At 42.7% G+C, this 19920-nt stretch overlaps 1 protein-coding gene across 1 annotated transcript in view; it reads left to right on the top strand.

The window, feature by feature from the left end:
- The window catches only part of LOC115411556 (kinesin-1 heavy chain-like), a 26663-nt gene extending 11942 nt beyond the window's left edge, over positions 1-14721 (top strand). The window contains exons 9-26 of the mRNA XM_030123744.1: positions 1-22; positions 936-1081; positions 1707-1855; positions 2789-2994; positions 3582-3650; positions 5266-5472; positions 5954-6097; positions 6877-7065; positions 7476-7593; positions 7667-7722; positions 8886-8995; positions 9086-9187; positions 9290-9350; positions 10373-10444; positions 12637-12735; positions 12837-13050; positions 14236-14332; positions 14463-14721. The exon at positions 1-22 is cut by the window's left edge and continues 83 nt beyond it. Coding sequence (XP_029979604.1) covers positions 1-22; positions 936-1081; positions 1707-1855; positions 2789-2994; positions 3582-3650; positions 5266-5472; positions 5954-6097; positions 6877-7065; positions 7476-7593; positions 7667-7722; positions 8886-8995; positions 9086-9187; positions 9290-9350; positions 10373-10444; positions 12637-12735; positions 12837-13050; positions 14236-14332; positions 14463-14481 — 2080 coding nt within the window. The 3' untranslated portion in view covers positions 14482-14721. The remainder of the gene's footprint in view (positions 23-935; positions 1082-1706; positions 1856-2788; positions 2995-3581; positions 3651-5265; positions 5473-5953; positions 6098-6876; positions 7066-7475; positions 7594-7666; positions 7723-8885; positions 8996-9085; positions 9188-9289; positions 9351-10372; positions 10445-12636; positions 12736-12836; positions 13051-14235; positions 14333-14462) is intronic.
- Positions 14722-19920: the final 5199 nt, after the last annotated feature.

Here is a 19920-nt window from a genome sequence, read left to right as displayed (position 1 = left end):
CTCTGCTCTGGCAGAGGGTTCGGTGAGACCCCGCCCACCCACAGCTTCCTCTGAACACTGACCAATCAGAGCAGAGCACACAGAGGAGCGTGGTTTCATGGATGCACCACATTAAACATGAAAGGCCCCAGTGTGTCAGTTTTGTATCAGTTTTGTAACTATCTATGTGGGTTCTACCCTTGTGGGTTCTAACTGTGTGGGTTCTATGTGCTTGGTTTCTACCCTTGTGGGTTCTATGTGTGTGGGTTCTAACTGTGTGGGTTCTATGTCCTTGGTTTCTACCCTTGTGGGTTCTATGTGTGTGGGTTCTATGTCCTTGGTTTCTACCCTTGTGGGTTCTATGTGTGTGGGTTCTAACTGTGTGGGTTCTATGTCCTTGGTTTCTACCCTTGTGGGTTCTATGTGTGTGGGTTCTAACTGTGTGGGTTCTATGTAATTGGTTTCTACCTTTGCAGGTTCTATGTGTGTGGGTTCTAACTGTGTGGGCTCTATGTCCTTGGTTTCTACCCTTGTGGGTTCTAACTGTGTGGGTTCTATGTCCTTGGTTTCTACCCTTGTGGGTTCTATGTGTGTGGGTTCTAACTGTGTGGGTTCTATGTAATTGGTTTCTACCTTTGTGGGTTCTATGTGTGTGGGTTCTAACTGTGTGGGTTCTATGTCCTTGGTTTCTACCCTTGTGGGTTCTAACTGTGTGGGTTCTATGTGCTTGGGTTCTACCCTTGTGGGTTCTGTGTGGGTTCTATGTGCTTGGGTTCTACCCTTGTGGGTTCTAACCATGTGGATTCTAACTGTGTGGGTTCTAACCTTGTGAGTTCTAACTGTGGGTTCTACCCTTGTGAGTTCTATGTGTGTGGGTTCTAACTATGTGGGTTCTATGTGCTTGGTTTCTACCCGTGTGGGTTCTAACTGTGGGTTCTACCCATGTCCCCTGTCAGACCTACGTCCCATACAGAGACAGTAAGATGACCCGGATCCTGCAGGACTCCCTGGGGGGGAACTGTCGGACCACCATGGTCATCTGCTGCTCCCCGTCCTCCTTCAACGACGCAGAGACCAGATCCACGCTGCTGTTCGGACAGAGGTGAGAACCCACGAGGAACCTGTTTGGAAACAGAACCACACATTCATTTTTAAGTCCCGGTCCAATGCAGAAGTTTAAACCACAGTACTGAACTAACAGGAGCTCCGCCCACATGACCGTCCAAAAAAAGTTTGCGTCACAGACTTAGACTTTATTGTCATCGAGGTGCAACAAGTGTAAACACAACAACATGTCTGTGTTATGGATTTAAAAAGGATGTCCCATAAAATACAGATACAGAGATATAAAAGTAGAACAGACTGTACAGCAGATAGAATAAACTCAACCAGTGGTTCTTTGGAGGACCATAAACCTCCAGTCCCCCCTTGGAGACCAAAGTTCCACCTGATACATGTTCTAGCCTGAAGAACAAAAAAACACCCAGGAGTGATCCATGACCCTCCTGGAAAGACACCCCCACCCCCCTCCCCCACAGTCTGACCAACCTGCTCTAAAGTCAGTAGTAGTAAAAGTCAGCAGTGGGGAAAACATTAGTACAAATAAATACATAAATAAAAGAGTGAAGACAAATCAAGTCAAAGTCTTCAGAGGCTGTTGGATGGAACGGTTCCTCATGCGTTCCTGTTCCTAACACGCTGCCGTCCTGTCGCTGTTCCGTCATCAGGGCCAAGACCATCAAGAACACGGTGTCTCTGAACGTGGAGCTGACGGCGGAGCAGTGGAAGAGCAAGTGGGAGAAAGAGAAGGAGCGCAACAAAACCCTGAGGAACTCCGTCACCTGGCTGGAGAACGAGCTGAACCGCTGGAGGAATGGTAAGGAACCCCCCCAAAGGGCCGATGCTGCTTTCAGGGGCTGTCGGGCAGATGGGCCTCTCTCACTGAGGGAATTAGAAACTAAAAGTGTGTTGTGTTCAAGTCAAGGTTCTAATAGTTTTGGATTTTTCATTCTACTTAGTACTTATTGGAAAAAATAATTTTATTCATCATTGAATTTAGTCTTAAAGTCTATTTCAGACGAAAAAACACACTTGTATCTTGGAAGGGAATCTGTTGTAGGATTACCCCAAAAGTACACAGTACTCATACAGTCGCTGTATGAAAAGTATCACTATTTATGGAAATGATTCCCTTCAAAACTCAACACTGCCTCCACAGTTCCCAGTTGTACTGCTCCATATTCTCCGTCTGGGTTCACATCCACAAGCTCCTGGAAAACGGACAGAATTACCTGAGTAATATACAAAGGATGGACAGAACCCTCTGTCCGTATCCGTCTGCGTCATTAACATAGAGCAGAAATGAGCCCTTACTGCTGTTGTTGAAGGCACATTCGCTCCATGCAGCTCATCGACCGTAACTGTCAAATGAGTAGCACACAAGAAAAACACTAGCGGCTGGCTTAAACGTGCAGAGGAGAATGGAGACTGGAGCGACCGCAGAAAAGGGAGGAGCCGCTACAAGGAGGATGAAGAGACGCATGAGGCTCCAGAGACGCAGGTGGCCGACCCCTGGTTTAAGGTTAATGTAAAATAAAAGGGTAACGTGGAACAGAGCAGCTGCGTAACCTTTTCTGAGCCATGTCCTTATACATGTAGTTCTCCTCCATCACACTCATCTTTAACTTGGACACGTGAGCGTTTTGATTTCCTGGTCTCAGTTTTATTAGATGGACGTTTCCACAGGTGAGACCAGCAGGAAAACCGCTGATCTGAGGTTGTAAAGGGTCCTCTGTGTCGCCCCCTGCAGGAGAGAGCGTGCCGGTGGAGGAACAGTTCGACAAAGAAAAGGCCAAAGCTGAGGTGCAGGCTCTGGACAGCACGCTCAACAACGACAAGACTCCACCCACGCCCACCTCCGCCCCCAGCGCCCTGCCCGGAGTCCAGCTGACGGCCGCCGACAAGGAGAAGTACGGGGAGGAGGTGACCAAGCTGTACAAGCAGCTGGACGACAAGGTGAACGCAGAAAACGCAGAAAACGCAGCAAACGCAACAAATGGAGCAAACGCAACAAAATGCAACATCCACAGCAAATGTAGCAAACACTGTAAACACAGCAAACGCAACAAACACAATGAATGTAGCCAACACAACAAACACAGAAAACGCAGCAAACACGGTGAACATAGCCAACACAACAAATGTAGCAAACACAGAAAATACCTACATAAAAAAATCTAAATGTTCAGTTGTGACATGTTGTAGCGCTTTAACTGTAATGTTGATTAAATCTTAATACTCATGTCTAGTTATACGTTTATAATCCTTATTATTAATATTATTATACATTTCCATATTTCCTCAAATGAAAACTGAAAATCAGTACTTGTAGTTTTAGTAGTGTTTTTATCCAAGTATTTGTACTCCTACTGGACTAAAGCATGTGTAATTACCTCTACGGTCCTGTGTCTTACTTGTACTTTCCTTTTTGACCAGCAGATGGTGTCGTCGGCTGCTGTTCAGTCTGTCTCCTGCTCGTTGTTAAGATAAAAAGCTTCTTTTTTTTTCTTCCTCTCTTTCCTGTTGTTGTTTCCTTCCTGCAGGACGAGGAGATAAACCAACAGTCTCAGCTGATCGATCAACTCAACCAACAGATGTTGGACCAGGAGGAGGTGACACAGCTCCCCCCTGCACTTCCTATCCCCCTGGCCTTTGCCAAAACTGCCCCCCCCCTCCAGTCCTGTTAGCATAAAGCCAGTGTGTCAGCTGACAGCACTGGTCCCACACTAGTCCCTTTTCCATGATCCAAAATCTTGAATCAAGCAAAAACAAAACAAACAAAAAAAAATAATTAAGCAAAAGAAAATCTTGAATTAAGCAAAAAATGTTGAATTAACCAAAAAAATCTTGAATTAAGCAAAAGAATGTTTAATTGAGCAAAAAAAAAAAAAAAAATCTTGAATTAAGAAAAAAAAAAAAAATTTAAATTAAGCAAAAAATGTTGAATTAAGCAAAAAAAATATTGAATTAAGCAGAAAAAAAATCTTGCATTGACCAAAAACATTGTGAATTAAGCAAAAAATATTAAATTAGGCAAAAAAAAAATGTTGAATTAAGCAAAACAAAAATTTGTATTAAGCAAAAAAAAAGTCTTGAATTAAGCAAAAAAAAAAAAAAAATCTTGAACTAAGCAAAAAAAATTTTTCAATTAAGCAAAACAAAAAAAAATCTTGAATTAAGCAAAAAAAAAATGTTGAATTAAGCAAAAATAAAAAAAAGAATTAAGCAAAAGAAAATCTTGAATTAAGCAAAAAAAAAAAAAAATCTTGAATTAAGCAAAAGAAAGTCTTGAATTAAGCAAAAAATGTTGAATTAGCCAAAAAAAAAAAAATCTTGAATTAAGCAAAAGAATCTTGAATTGAGAAAAAAAAAATTTGAATAAAGAAAAAAAAATCTTGAATTAAGCAAAAAATGTTGAATTAAGCAAAAAAAAAATAAATCTTGAATTAAGCAAAAAAAAATCTTGCATTGACCAAAAACATTGTGAATTAAGCAAAAGAATCTTGAATTGAGAAAAAAAAATTGAATAAAGAAAAAAAAATCTTGAATTAAGCAAAAAATCTTGAATAAAGCAAAAAAAAAAAAATCTTGAATTAAGCAAAACAAAAATTTTAATAAAGCAAAAAAAAAAAAAAATTTGAATTAAGAAAAAAAAAAAAAAAAAAGATCTTGAATTAAGCCAAAACTGTTGCCTGAATCCCTGCTGTGCTGCTGAGTCTCTTTCTTGTGGCAGATGTCAGTGTCAGTCCTTCCATAAACAGGAACAGAAATCTGTGTTGGTTTGAATCTACAATGCTGCTTCCTCCTCTATCTCCTCCTAAATTCTAAACTGATGTGGTTTCCTGGTGTGTCCACACATACACACACATGTTTGGGTTCAACTCTTCTTCTTCTCTTGTTCTAACATCCATCCACATCTGTTTGTTTGGGTCATGTGACTCTAGTTGGACTCAAAGGTCTTTCCGTTACAGTTTTGTGTCATAGACCAATTTAACTACGAACAAAACACCTCGAACAACAACTAAAACTTTTCATCAAAAACAGAGTTCTGCAAAATTGTCATTTTTCCATTAGACACATTTTTATGCATAAGTTCTGTTCACACAGTTTGCAGGTGAATGAAAACAGACTAGTGTAACCCACCTGAATCCACACACAGTAAACACACTCATCCTCAGATGTTCGTCTCTCACCTTCGTGCTCTGGTGTCTTTTCCAACGCCTGCAGCTCCTAGCCTCCTCGCGCCGCGACCACGACACCCTGCAGACCGAGCTCAACCGTCTGCTGTCGGAGAACGAAGCCTCCAAGGAAGAGGTGAAGGAGGTTCTGCAGGCCCTGGAGGAGCTGGCCGTCAACTACGACCAGAAGAGCCAGGAGGTGGAGGACAAGGCCCGAGAGTTCGAGGCCCTGAGCGAGGAGCTGAACCAGAAGTCTGTAAGAGCATGACCTCTGACCTCTGACCCCCAGGACAGCTGAATGACCTCTGACCCCCAGGACAGCCCAATGACCTCTGACCCCCACAACAGCCAAATGACCTCTGACCCCCAGGACAGCCAAATGACCTCTGACCCCCAGGACAGCTGAATGACCTCTGACCCCCAGGACAGCTGAATGACCTCTTACCCCCAGGACAGCCCAATGACCTCTGACCCCCAGGACAGCCCAATGACCTCTGACCCCCAGGACAGCTGAATGACCTCTGACCCCCAGGACAGCCCAATGACCTCTGACCCCCAGGACAGCCCAATGACCTCTGACCCCCAGGACAGCCCAATGACCTCTGACCCCCACAACAGCCAAATGACCTCTGACCCCCACAACAGCCGAATGACCTCTGACCCCCAGGACAGCCTAATGACCCCTGACCCCAGGACAGTGGTGGATGGTTGTCGTCTGCTCTGGTGTTCTGTTGCAGAGCTCCTTGGCCTCCATCGACTCGGAGCTGCAGAAGCTGAAGGAGATGACCAACCACCAGAAGAAGAGGGTCACAGAGATGATGTCGTCACTGCTCAAAGACCTGGCGGAGATCGGCATCGCAGTGGGAAGCAACGACATTAAGGTTCCCTTTATGTTCTACTGAAGACTTTAGAACTAATTTAACTTCACTTCTATTTTATCTATGATTTACATTTGTTTACTTTAAGTCTCTGGTGTTTGTATTTATACTGTTATCTGTAGTGACACCGACAACATTTTAGTATATAATCATATGGAAGTATCTATCTATCTATCTATCTATCTATCTATCTATCTATCTATCTATCTATCTATCTATCTATCTATTGTTCTGTCTATCTATCGCTCTATCTATTGTTCTATCTATCTAAACGGAAAGTGTCTGAAAAACCAACTACAAATGTGTGTTTTCTATGAATCTTAGTAGAAACTTCCATCCGATTGTGGAAACGATTCATGAAGCTGCTGAAATGTATTTATTATTTTAATGCTGGTTGTTTCATGTTTTATCATTATGAATATTTCATTATTATTATTTTAATGCCTTGGGTTTTTTGTAAATGCTGGTGTTAGTGCTTTGCCATTTCCTGTTGTCTCTACGAGAAATTGTATTTTTTGCAATAATAATAAAACAAAAATGATCTGATTTGTCCAAATCAGATTACTGCTGTAATCTGATTACACATATGTACAGTATATATGTGTACTGGAGCCTCTGTTTCCAAAAGTCCCTCTGTGTTTGTGGGTTTGACCGTCCAGACCTTCTCAGCTGTTATCTCTAAGTGTGTACATGACGTGACCTGCAGAAACATCTGGCAGGTCTTCTCATTTTTCATTCTCTTTGACTCCTCGTCTCATTTTTCTTCTCTTCGAACTCCTCAGCAACAGGAGAGCAGCGGTGCCATCGACGAGGAGTTCACCGTGGCCCGTCTCTACATCAGTAAGATGAAGTCGGAGGTGAAGACCATGGTGAAGCGCAGCAAACAGCTGGAGAGCGCCCAGGCCGAGACCAGCCAGAAGATGGAGGAGAACGACCGGGAGCTGACCGCCTGTCAGCTGAAGATCTCCCAGGTAACCCCGCCTCCTGCTGCCACGGATACTGTCACCATAGAGACACCTGTACAGCTGTACATCTGCAACTCAGAGTGAGGAGGGGAGTGGTTTAGTGGAATATGTGCATATGAGGAAATGCATCCAAGTATAAAAAACAAAATAAATCACATCATGGATTATAGGCCTTTATCAGAACATGTGTTTTCAGGCTGAAGTTCCTGCTCAGTCTGCTATCTATCTATCTATCTATCTATCTATCTATCTATCTATCTATCTATCTATCTATCTATCGTTCTATCGTTCTATCGTTCTATCTATCGTTCTATCTATTGTTCTATCTATTGTTCTATCTATCGTTCTATCTATCATTCTATTATTTTATTCATTCTCTATTCTTCCTTTTCTTTTCTTCTTCTTTTCCTGTGTAGCATGAGGCTAAGATCAAGTCTCTGAGTGAATGTCTCCAGAATGTGGAACAGAAGAAAAGACAACTGGAGGAAAACGTGGACTCCCTTAATGAGGAAATCGTCCGAATCAAAGCCCAAGGTGAGGAACCTGAGCATCAGTCTGACGCAGAAACTGGGAATGGATGTTCACAGCTGGGATGTTTGTGTTCTAGAGAAAGTCAGCGCCATGGAAAAGGAGGATGAGCTGCAGTCTGCCAATGAAGTCAAGGTAACTGTCCTTTCAGTTCGACTACAGAGTTAAAGCAACACCATGGAACTACTGTTGGACGGGTCCCCCTACAGTCCATAAACGGTACTGTCTGTAACAACTGTGGTTAGGATTACAAACAGTATTTATACAAACAGTATGGGTTTATTTTAAAAATATCACATAAAAAACAGTCAGTTAGCACAGTTAGCAGAGTTAGTTAGTTAGCAAAATTAGTCAGTTAGCACAGTTAGTCGGTTAGCACAGTTAGTCAGTTAGTTAGCACAGTTACTCAGTTAGCTCAGTTAACACAGTTAGTCAGTTAGCACAGTCAGTCAGTTAGCTCAGGTAGCACAGTCAGTTAGCACAGTTACTCAGTTAGCACAGTTAGTCAGTTAGCTCAGTTAGCACAGTTAGTCAGTTAGCACAGTTACTCAGTTAGCACAGTTAGTCAGTTAGCTCAGTCAGCACAGTTAGCTAAGTTAGCACAGTTACTCAGTTAGCACAGTTACTCAGTTAGCTCAGTTAGCACATTTAGTCAGTTAGCACAGTTAGTCAGTTCGTCAGTTACCTCAGTTAGCACAGCTGGTCAGTTAGCACAGTTAGTCAGTTAGTCAGTTACCTCAGTTAGCACAGCTGGTCAGTTAGCACAGTTAGTCAGTTAGCTTAGTTAGCACAGTTAGCTCAGTTATTACAGTTACTCAGTTAGCTCAGTTAGCACAGTTAGCTCAGTTAGTCAGTGCAGGTGAGCCCCGTTTTCCATTGATCCACTGCATTTTCTACCTGAAGAAACAGGGGAAAAAAAGAAAATATTAATGCACGCTCTGAATAGAATAGAATAGAATAGAATAGAATAGAATAGAATAGAATAGAATAGAACAGCCTTCTTGTCATATGTCCTAACCCAGTCCAGTTCTGTAGTTCTGTTAGTGTCGGGGTTCCAACCCCAGATCAAAGTGTCCTAGTGTCAGTGCAGCAGATCCAGACCCTCTGCAGATACAGGACCACAGTGGAACTGAACCCACTGGAGTAGATGTTCCACCAAAAGGACCTGAACATAGAGTCTGACGGATCAAACAGTCTGTAGTGTTGCTTTAAAGCTGCATATGTGTCGACTGTAAACGGTGTGTGTGTGTGTGTGTGTGTGTGTGTGTGTGTGTGTGTGTGTGTGTGTGTGTGTTCAGGAGGCTGTGGAGAAGCAGATCCAGTCCCACAGAGAAGCCCACCTGAAGCAGATCAGCAGCCTGAGAGACGAGCTGGACACCAAGGAGAAGCTGATCACCGAGCTGCAGGAGTAAGAGCCCCCCCCACCTCCGTCACCCACTCAGTCTGAACCAGCTGAGCCACCGCCGCTGTGCACTGACGCTGTCGCTGATGTCCGCAGCCTCAACCAGAAGGTCATGTTGGAGCAGGAGACGCTGAAGGTGGAGCACGACAAACTGAAGGCCGTGGACCAGGAGAAGAGCCGGCAGCTGCAGGAGCTGACGTAACCTGCGCCGAAGAAACGCACTGATGTCACAGCTAACACACACTGATATTAAAGACGTGTGTGTGTGTGTGTGTGTGTGTGTGTGTGTCTGTTCCGCAGGGTGATGCAGGACAGACGGGAACAGGCCAGACAGGATCTGAAGGGTCTGGAGGAGACTGTGGTCAGTTAGTATTCACATCCACCTTTAACTCCTAAAGACCCAAACCTCCACCTTTAACCCTTACAGACCCAAACGTCCACCTTTAACCTTTACAGACCCAAACGTCCGCCTTTAACCCTTACAGACCCAAACGTCCACCTTTAACCCTTACAGACCCAAACGTCCGCCTTTAACCCTTACAGACCCAAACGTCCACCTTTAACCCTTAAAGACCTAAACGTCCGCCTTTAACCCTTACAGACCCAAACCTCCTCCTTTAACCCTTACAGACCCAAACGTCCGCCTTTAACCCTTACAGACCCAAACGTCCGCCTTTAACCCTTACAGACCCAAACGTCCACCTTTAACCTTACAGACCCAAACGTCCGCCTTTAACCCTTACAGACCCAACGTCCACCTTTAACCCTTAAAGACCCAAACGTCCACCTTTAACCCTTACAGACCCAAACGTCCACCTTTAACCCTTAAAGACCCAAACGTCCACCTTTAACCCTTACAGACCCAAACGTCCGCCTTTAACCCTTACAGACCCAAACGTCCGCCTTTAACCCTTACAGACCCAAACGTCCGCCTTTAACCCTTAAAGACCCAAACGTCCACCTTTAACCCTTACAGACCCAAACCTCCACCTTTAACCCTTACAGACCCAAACGTCCACCTTTAACCCTTAAAGACCCAAACGTCCACCTTTAACCCTTACAGACCCAAACGTCCACCTTTAACCCTTACAGACCCAAACGTCCGCCTTTAACCCTTACAGACCCAAACGTCCGCCTTTAACCCTTAAAGACCCAAACGTCCGCCTTTAACCCTTACAGACCCAAACCTCCACCTTTAACCCTTACAGACCCAAACCTCCACCTTTAACCCTTACAGACCCAAACCTCCACCTTTAACCCTTACAGACCCAAACGTCCACCTTTAACCCTTACAGACCCAAACGTCCACCTTTAACCCTTAAATGTTGTTGAGTTTTTTACTGTTTTTTTTTCTCTGAACCGGCTTTCTTTGTGTCCACTCAGGCCCGTGAACTGCAGACTCTCCACAACCTGAGGAGACTGTTTGTGCAGGACTTATCCTCCAGACTCAAAAAGGTACAGATTCAAAAACAGAACTGTCAAACAAACAAACAAACAAACAAACAAACAAACAAATAAGGAGTGTATGATACAGGGGTCCTTCTGTGAAACTGGACCTAAAACTGGACAGAGGGGCTGACCATTCAAAGCAGATGGAAGCCAATGTTCTGAATCAGGTTTGGAAGCACTTTGGGTCGATTTAAAAAATATGTATTAACTGAGATAAAAGACTAACTATTTTTCAGATAAAACTCATTTTTATTTCTATGATGAATAGGGCTGTTAGAAAGTATCGGTTCTCCAATATATTGTGATATTTCAGGTCACAATACTGTATTGATATTAAGAAGTACTGTATCGATATATTTAGGTATTTATTCAAATGCAGATATGGCAAAGGTTCGTTTTTGTTTTTCTTTATTGTTTCCATCTTATTTATTATTATTTAAAACTGTTTTATTAAATAATGGTTATTTGAAGCATCCTAAAAGCACTTTTTCCTGTCTGAGAGGCAGATGTTCGTTTCTTCGTTGGGACTGAACTCAAATCCTGTTCTGATGTTAGTTGTGAACTAATAGAATCTGAACATTTGAACAGGATCTGAAACTGGAATGTCTGGAAAACAGAATTTCAGTTTGAACACAGTTGGAACATTTTGTGATAGAACATTAGATCCTGTTGGGATCAAATAAAAATGTGTTTAGTATTTGTGCAGATTTCTGCTGGAATTCAATTCTTCCAGGAAATAATCATTTCACTCATAACACCATTGGACACGACGGGTTCTGCATGTAACACCGGTGGACATGATGGGTTCAGCTTGTAACACCGGTGGACACAACAGGTTCAGCGGGTAACACCGGTGGACGCGACAGGTTCCGCATGTACCACTGGTGGTCAAGACGAGTTCCACATGTAACACCAGTGGACACGACGGGTTCTACATGTAACACTAGTGTACGCGATGGGTTCTGCATGTAACACCGGTGGACGCAATGGGTTCTACATGTAACACCGGTGGACATGATGGGTTCCGCATATAACATCGGTGGATGCGATGGGTTCCACATGTAACACTGGTGGACACGACAGGTTCCGCATGTAACACCGGTGGACACGATGGGTTCCACACCAAACCTGGAGTGAGACCAAGATTGATGAAAACCCCACGTGTGGATTAGAAAAACCACTAGGATTGACACATTGAACACAGTGTCTTTATTTAGAGTCTATAGAAGAGCATTTACACATGTTTACACATCTAATGCACTGACACCTAGGGAGATTTAATGTCCATATTTGGGTCCTGTTTTTGGACCCAGTATTTGAATATAAATTCATTAATTATGGGATGGATCATATTTATCTGAGGTCATCATTAGGTCCATCCTGGGGGTAAATATGTCTACGTTTACCTTTTATTATTGGGTCTAAAAAGATGGAAAAGTTTCAGATACTAAAATAAACCCAGTTTCATGGACAGACTCACAGAACGACTGTAATCAGCGTCCTGTGATCTGGTTCTGTGTGCGGTTCCACCTCTTTAGTGTAAAACCGAGGCTCCGGCGTTTACCTGGAACCAGACGAACAGCCCCATATTTCTGCCTGGCACCGGCTGCACTCCATTTAATTTGCACCATGATGAAATTTTAATGAGTCAGGGGGAAAACAACAGAAAGTGTCTGCAATAAGTAGGTCATGTGATTCTACAAAGGCAGCCGCTGTAAATGAGGAGATGGTGTTGGTGGACGTCCGTCAGGCTGAGGCTCCAGGAGCTTCACAAATGAAGAGGCAGCATCTATCCATCCATCCATCCATCCACCCGTCCATCCATTCGTCCGTCCATTCGTCCGTCCATCCGTCCGTCCATCCGTCCGTCCATCCGTCCGTCCGTCCATCCAGCCACCCACCCACCCATCTGCCCACCCACCCGTCCGTCCATCCATCCATCCATCCATCCATCCATCCATCCATCCATCCATCCATCTCCTATTAAAGGACAGAACTTGTACCAGATTCTTGGTTTTTATTTGTACAAACACTATTTGCGGCTCTGTGTCTGTGTCTGTGTCTGTCATATAAATGTTAGTACAGCATGTTTTGACCCTTTATCCCTAGTTTTTACTTCTCAGACGCGTCCAGCTCAGTGAACGTAAGTGTCTGAATGCACAGATGAATCCATGCTCTGTGTGTTTTCTCTGGAGCAGAATGCTAACATGGATGACCCAGAAAGCAGCGCAGCTCAGAAGCAGAAGATCAGCTTCCTGGAGAACAACCTGGAGCAGCTGACCCAAGCACACAAACAGGTAAACACCCACCAGCACCAGCACCGGTACCGGTACCGGCTCATCTGGTCCATGTTCCTGTCTGCTCACCATCCTCCAACTCTTACCATCTTCATCTGTAGCTGCTCCGGGACAACGCCGACCTTCGCAGTGAGATTCCTAAAATGGAGAAGCGCCTGCGGGGAACAGCTGAGCGAGTCAAAGCCCTGGAGTCGGCTCTGAAGGAGGCCAAAGAGAACGCCGCACGGGACCGCAAGCGCCATCAGGAAGAGATGGAGCGCATTAAGGACGCCCAAAAGCCCAAGAACATGGGCAGGAGAGCCTCAGCCATTATAGGTACCACAACACACACACACACACATATACACACCAAGGTTATTATCGTTAACGAAAACTAACGAAATGACGAAAACTACAAATTAAAAAACATTTTCATTAACAGAAATAAATAAAAACTATAATTAAAAGAAAAAAACGAAAACTAACTGAAACTGTATTGTGTGTTTACAAAACTAACTAAAATGGATAAAAATTATGGATAAAATTCCCTTTTTTTTGGTCTTTGTCAATGTCGGATTGCACACAATTAGGGATGTAACGATTACCGGTATAACGATCAGCCTGCGGTAAAATCACAGACGGTTAGTATTACCGTTTAAATTTTAATTATCATGATAACTGTGTTTGATTACCGCACTTTTAGGGGAAAAAAACCCTATGGAAAGATCTGCTTTTATGTCAAATATTTGAGTATAGGTTGAATTTATTGCAATTTTAATTTTCTTTACCTAATATTTGGAACCAATATTCACTTTTAAAGTCTTTGAAAAGGTTTGTTAAGCATCTGTGTGTTATTTATGCAATAAATTATATAAATTTTTCAAATCAGATTTTATTTTTTTGTGTGTGTTTCCTGACCTTGTATGTTTTTATAGTAGGTTAAAGTGAAAAAATAATAGACAGATGATACAGATGAAGTTGTGCTGAAAAAAAAGACCCCAAACATGTGTATAGTAAACATTTGTTTCTATAGTATATAAAGGCAAAATCAAAAGGACTGAAAAACAGACAAAATAGGCTCAGACCACTAAGGGTTAATATTTGAATGTTTCTGACACAGAAGGGACATTGTGCCAATTATTTTATTTATTTATTTGTTTGTTTGTTTGTTTTCAAAATACAACTTGGTTAAATTATTTCAGTGTGTATCGGTACTTTTTGAGCATTTTGAGCACAATTTCAATAATACTGTGATAATAATGATAACCGTGATAACTTTGGTCACAATAACCATGACATGAAATTCTCATATCGTGACATCCCGACACACAATACAGTTTCAGTTAATAATTGTTTGTTTTTTTTTCTCTTAATTATAGTTTTTATTTATTTCAGTTAACGAAAATGTCTTTTCAGTTCTAGTTTTGGTCATTTCGTTAGTTTTCGTGGACGATAACCTTGGTCTAGAACAGAGCTGCTCTGACTGACGGCTGATTGTGGTCTTCTTTCCGGCTTTTCCAGCTAAGCCCATCCGACCCGGCCAGCTCCCAGGGGCCCCCCTCAACTACAACAGCAACAGGTCCAACCTCATCCAGCCCATCAAGGGTGGAGGCAACAGGCAAGAGAAGAACACTTCATGGCTCCTCAGTGTTTTATCACTCAAATAACATATCAAAGACATGGAGACATTCAAAGGATGCTCACCTTCAATGCTTTATTTTTTATTATTATTCTGTTTCCCCTTACAGCTGGAAGGAGGAAGACTAGCCCCCCCTCACAGACTCACAGAAGTGTAGTAACTGCTAAACTTTGACCTGGAACCATCATTACAGTGTGAATTGTGTGTAGGACCTGGACTCCTGCCAGATCCACACAAACAGGGACATGTTCACAGAGATCAGCACCTGACGGAGACCACGGAAATAAATACTGTATGTTTTAGGTCTGGATGGAAAACAGAGCGAGGGCTGGCTGTGTTCATGTTCTTCTGTGCACTCTACACTTGTGTACTTTATGAAGATACTATGGAAGTAAATCTGTCTCATTAGATTTTGAATTATAAAAGCCATTGCATTTCTAGCACTAAATTTTTTTGCGCCGAAATGAAGTATCTGAATTTTTTTGTCTCTCAATTTTACTATGTTCATAAATTTAGAATAAAAAAAAAATGAGATGCAAAAAATTCAGAAGCAACAAATTCAGATATAAAAAATTCAGAAGCAAGAAATTCTGATGTAAAAAAAAAAAAAAAAAATTCAGATTCAAAAAATTCAGAAGCAAGAAATTCAGATGTAAAAAATTCTGATGTAAAAAAAATTCTGATTAAAAAAAATCAGATTCAAAAAATTCAGAAGCAAGAAATTCAGATGCAAAAAATTCAGATGTAAAAAATTCTGATGTAAAAAAAATTCTGATTCAAAAAAATTCAGATGCAAAAAATTCAGAGGCAAGAAATTCAGATGCAAAAAATTCAGAAGCAAGAAATTCAGATCACACATCCAGGACACCAAGGATAAACAACTGATTCTATCTCAAGTCGAACCGACAGCCAGCCAATCAAGTTACGTTAGGTTGGTCATGTGACGCCGAAAAAAATTCAGATACTTAATTTCAGTGCAAAAAAATTCAATGTTATAAATTCAGTGGCTTTTATAATTCAAAATCTGATGAGACCGATTTCCTCCCATCAGATACTGTCGCAGATCATCAACCACTGACAATAATGTGTTTCATTAGGGATTGTGTTGGAGCTCTGTTGGTTTTTTCTGTGAATTTATTTGTTCTTATGTACGATTCTGGTCGTGAGGACTAAACTAAAGGTGATGCAAAGGTCAAATATGAACTTATTAATATTAATATTAATATTAGGAGGGCCTGAAAAGGGTCTTCAGAAAAAAAAAAAAGCCCCCCCCCCCCCCCCCCCCCATCAGCCGTATGGAGCTGTACGGTAAACATGAACACCATGGACTCCACCTCCAAACCACTGAAGGTGGGACAGATGACTGACCTGCTGATGCTCTAGATTTAGAGGATGTTAGAACGACCCTACAGACGCTGGTTCTCAAGTTTCTACTCCACATATAATAAATTAAGACGTGCAAACCTCACTGTGGTGTTTTTATTTCTGCAGAGGCAACACTTTGTTTTCTTTTGCAGGTTTTTGTATCGGACTCGTATACTGTAATAATTGTAAAAACATTTTTTGTTCACTGAAATAAATAAAAACTATCATTAAAAGACAAAAACCATAACTAACTGAAACTGTATTGTGTGTTTACAAAACTACCTAAAACGGATAAAATTCCCTTCGTTTTCATCTTTGTCAATGTCGGATTGATACGAAATTGATTTATTTCACTCTAGCAGTTTTCTGTGCTGTCACCATACGACACTTTTTGGTCTGTCACTTGTGTTCACTTGTGGTTTCCAGTCGTCTTCTGGTCCCCACTCTACCTGGAAACATGGAGACTAAAGCAGCAGAGTCCTGTCTGGGATTTATTTGAATACGACCACAGAGAAGAAGAGAAAAGATATAAAAAAAAACTAAACTAAAACTCAGCATTTAGAAAAAAAAAGAAAACTAATAAAAACTAGCAAACCTGCTCTAAAAACGAATTAAAACGAACTGAATTAGAGAAAAAAGTCAAAACTAAATAAAACTAAATTAGAATGAAAAATCCAAAACTATTAGAACCTTGATTTATAAGTTATTCTGTTATTATTTTACTGGTTCGGCCCACTTCAGATCAAATTTAGCTAAATGTGGAACTGAACTCAAATGAGTGTCAGCCCTGCAGTAGATGGATGTGTCAGTTCCCCTGTCCGCCAACAGGAGGAGCTCTCACACAGATCCACTGGACCCTAATGACACACACGGACCCACAGTGAGCTCAGGTGACAGTGGAGGGGTGCACACATATGTGGACTGGGCCTCTGGTCTGAAGTGGAAAAATATATCATACCTAAAAGTCATGAAAAATAACTGTAATGTAATGGCATATTTTGAACATGATGTGTAATTTAGAATTTGTTGTAAATTTGATCATTTTATTTGGAAAATTTCATATACACAAAAATAAATATACTAAAAAAACACACCCCAAATTTTAAAATCTTCCTGATGGAATTTGAAAAATACATTAAATCATTAGAATTTATTTTTAACAAAAAAAAGCACTAGCACCCTGAAAGTTTATAAAGAATTCTTTAAAATAGCCTGAACTCTCTGATGCATTATTTTGTTTATATATATATATATATATATATATATATATATATATATATATATATATGTACTATTATTTGTCCATTCTGCTTTGTGTCTTTAAATCTATGCATTATTTTCTTAAATTTATTTGTTCGAATGCTTTTTCTTTTTGACATCTTGATGTTTGTTTGTTCAAAATTTATTGGCCTTGTATACCTGAATATTTTCAATAAAGTTGAGAAGAAAAAAATATACATCTGTGAAAATGAGGACTGGACCTGCAGGTCGGTCCGGTCCAGTCCAGTCCAAGTCCAGTGTGGATGCTTCCAGAGACAGACCTGGTGCCTGGTTCCTGGATCATCAGAGTCCATACATGGTGGCTGGTGCTGGGTCCAGGGTCCAGGGTCCAGGGTCCAGGGTCCAGGGTCCAGGGTCCATGGTCCAGGGTCCAGGGTCCAGGGTCCAGGGTCCAGGGTGAAACCAGCTCCACACAGGCCTGAGCGTGGACCTCATCCAGTTTTGTTTTTTGTTTTTTCTTTTGGACCTCATCCAGTTTGTTGGATGGAAGTCCTCTGTGATGACACTGAAGGAACCTGCAGCACTGAGGGGGTTCTGCTCACACTGTAGCAGAACCAACATGACAGCTGGCTCAGGTCTAACTGAGGATCCGCCTCCCATCACCCAGCAGGACCTGATCCTGGTCCTGGAGCGGACTTGCCTGCCGCAGGGCTCTGGACTCCATCAGTCGTGACAGACGGGTGGGGTGGAGGCGACAGACCAGCGTCTGCTGAGTCCAACAGCCAATAGTCAAGTTAGAGCAGAACACAAGCACCAGAGCGGAAGTTCAACTCACAGATCATCAAAATAAAATATGAAAGACGCGGCGTCACTGTTGGGTGCATGTGGACTCCAGCAGGATTATGGTCCAGGTCCAGACAAAGACATGGAACCACTGGCATTTTGGACTTTAGATGGTCCTGCATCCAAGAACTCCTGCCTTTTGTGTTTTGGTTTGTGTGGGACCAGGATTATCCAAAAACCACCGACTGGTTCTGATGAACCTGAAGGTAGAACATGAGTCAAAGAGGAGGCAGAACAGGAAGGATGACCCAGAACAAACGGCCCATGGACCAGAACCAAAGGGTCCAAAAAGGATGACCCAGAACAGGGGTGTCCAAGCTATGGCCCGTGGACCAAATGCAGGACGAGTGTGTGAAATCCAAAAACGACACTGAAGACATTAACAATGGATGTGATAAATGAGTTTAGCTCAGGTGTTTATTACAGACCAAACTGATGTCAAACCAGTGAAATAATGCCAGAATAATTTATTTATAATACCAACATCAAATGTTTCTCATTGTTTTACTGTAAATTCACAAACTAACCTTTTATAAAACATGTGAACAACATGAAAAGTGTCTTAAAAGAACTAGTGCAATTTTAACAACAATCTGCCTGTAAATAACATGTCATATATATATATATATATATATATATATATATATATATATATATATATGTGTGTGTGTGTGTGTGTGTGTGTCAGAAATTTCAGGTTGTTCATGTTATTCCCATTTTTAAAGGACAGTTTGTAGATGTAAACATTTTCATCATGTAATGAAATGTTTTTGCCTGTTCTAATTTGACTGGTTCAGTTCAGATGGTACTGGGCTGAATGTGGAACTTGTGAGCCCTGGTCCAGAGGAAAACCTGGTCCCACTTTAATCCCACACTTTTCCCTCACACCTCTGCTGTTCTGAAACTAAAGTATGAACTGGAATTAGAACCAACTTTGAATGTTAATTAACCCTGATTGTCTTTTTTATTATTTGTTTATTCATTTGTTCATGCCTTCATTTTTAGTCTTGTTTTCTTTTTATCGTGTTTACATTTCTTTCTTTCTTTCTTTCTTTCTTTCTTTCTTTCAGGCCCATCCATCCATGTGTGTATTGATTGTCCAGGTTAATTCCAGGTCGGAAACAGTGCGTGTTTTATTTTGAAAGGTACTTCCGGATGCGCGTGCTGCTGCCGCTCTGTGCTTGTGGGCTCGTGCAGAGGCGGGGGTTTGAAGCCGCGGCTGCCGGGGCAAAGCTCAGGCTGCGGACTGAACCGGAGGAGCAGCCGCGGTAGGAGGGGATCCAACTTCCTACAAAACTCTACCTCTCCGGTCGACGCCGAACCGGAACCATCCTCCGGTGGATTCTGTCGTTGTAGGTATGTGTCATTCGGTGCGTGTGTGCGCGTGCGTGGCTTCTCCGTGGTTCGGTCAGCGCGAGCCTATTGGTTTCCGTCGGAGTTACTTTGTTGCTATGCACGCGCGCGCCGCTGTAGCAGCTCCGGTTGAACCTGCGGGCTTTTGTCCGGTTCACGGGTCCGTTCACGGGTCCGGACCGGCCTCAGTCTGACCCTGGTCCGGTCGGGTGGGTCCTCAGAACCGGACACTGACCCAGTCCGGGGGGGGGGGGGTGTGGGGGGGTGCACCAGTGTGGAGGTGCGCATTGTCAGGCGTGCGTGCGTGCGTGCGTGGGGTTGCGTGTTCCCGGCTGAGGAGGGGGGGGGTGGGGGGTGGAGGGTGTACCCACGGACCCGGACCAGGACCCGCTGGGGTCCTTCCCTGGCTCCTGGGAGTCCTGGTGATGTGGAGCCGGAGCCCTTTGTGTCAGTGCGCGTGGATTAAAGCCCTTTGTGTTGGAGTTCTGCAGTCCATGGCGTGTGTGTGTGTGTGTGTGTGTGTGTGTGTGTGTGTGTGTGTGTGTGTGTGTGTGCGGGGGGCTGGAGGGGACCCTGCCCCCCACCTATACCCCCCCCGCCCTAGGCATGCTCCAGCCCTCACAGCCCTCGAAATGTATTATTACGGACCTGGGCTTGTTTTTGGGGCTTTTACAGTGTGTAATTTGGGGAGAAAAGCCCCCCCCCATGTATTTAACCCTTTCATGCAGAGTGGTCACTACAGTGGACAGCTATTCTACAGCTGCTCTTTTGTATATTCTTTAACC

The sequence above is a fragment of the Sphaeramia orbicularis genome, chromosome 20 (assembly GCF_902148855.1).
Source record: "Sphaeramia orbicularis chromosome 20, fSphaOr1.1, whole genome shotgun sequence".
Classification (NCBI taxonomy): domain Eukaryota; kingdom Metazoa; phylum Chordata; class Actinopteri; order Kurtiformes; family Apogonidae; genus Sphaeramia; species Sphaeramia orbicularis.
This window is presented reverse-complemented; position numbering and strand designations above follow the sequence as displayed.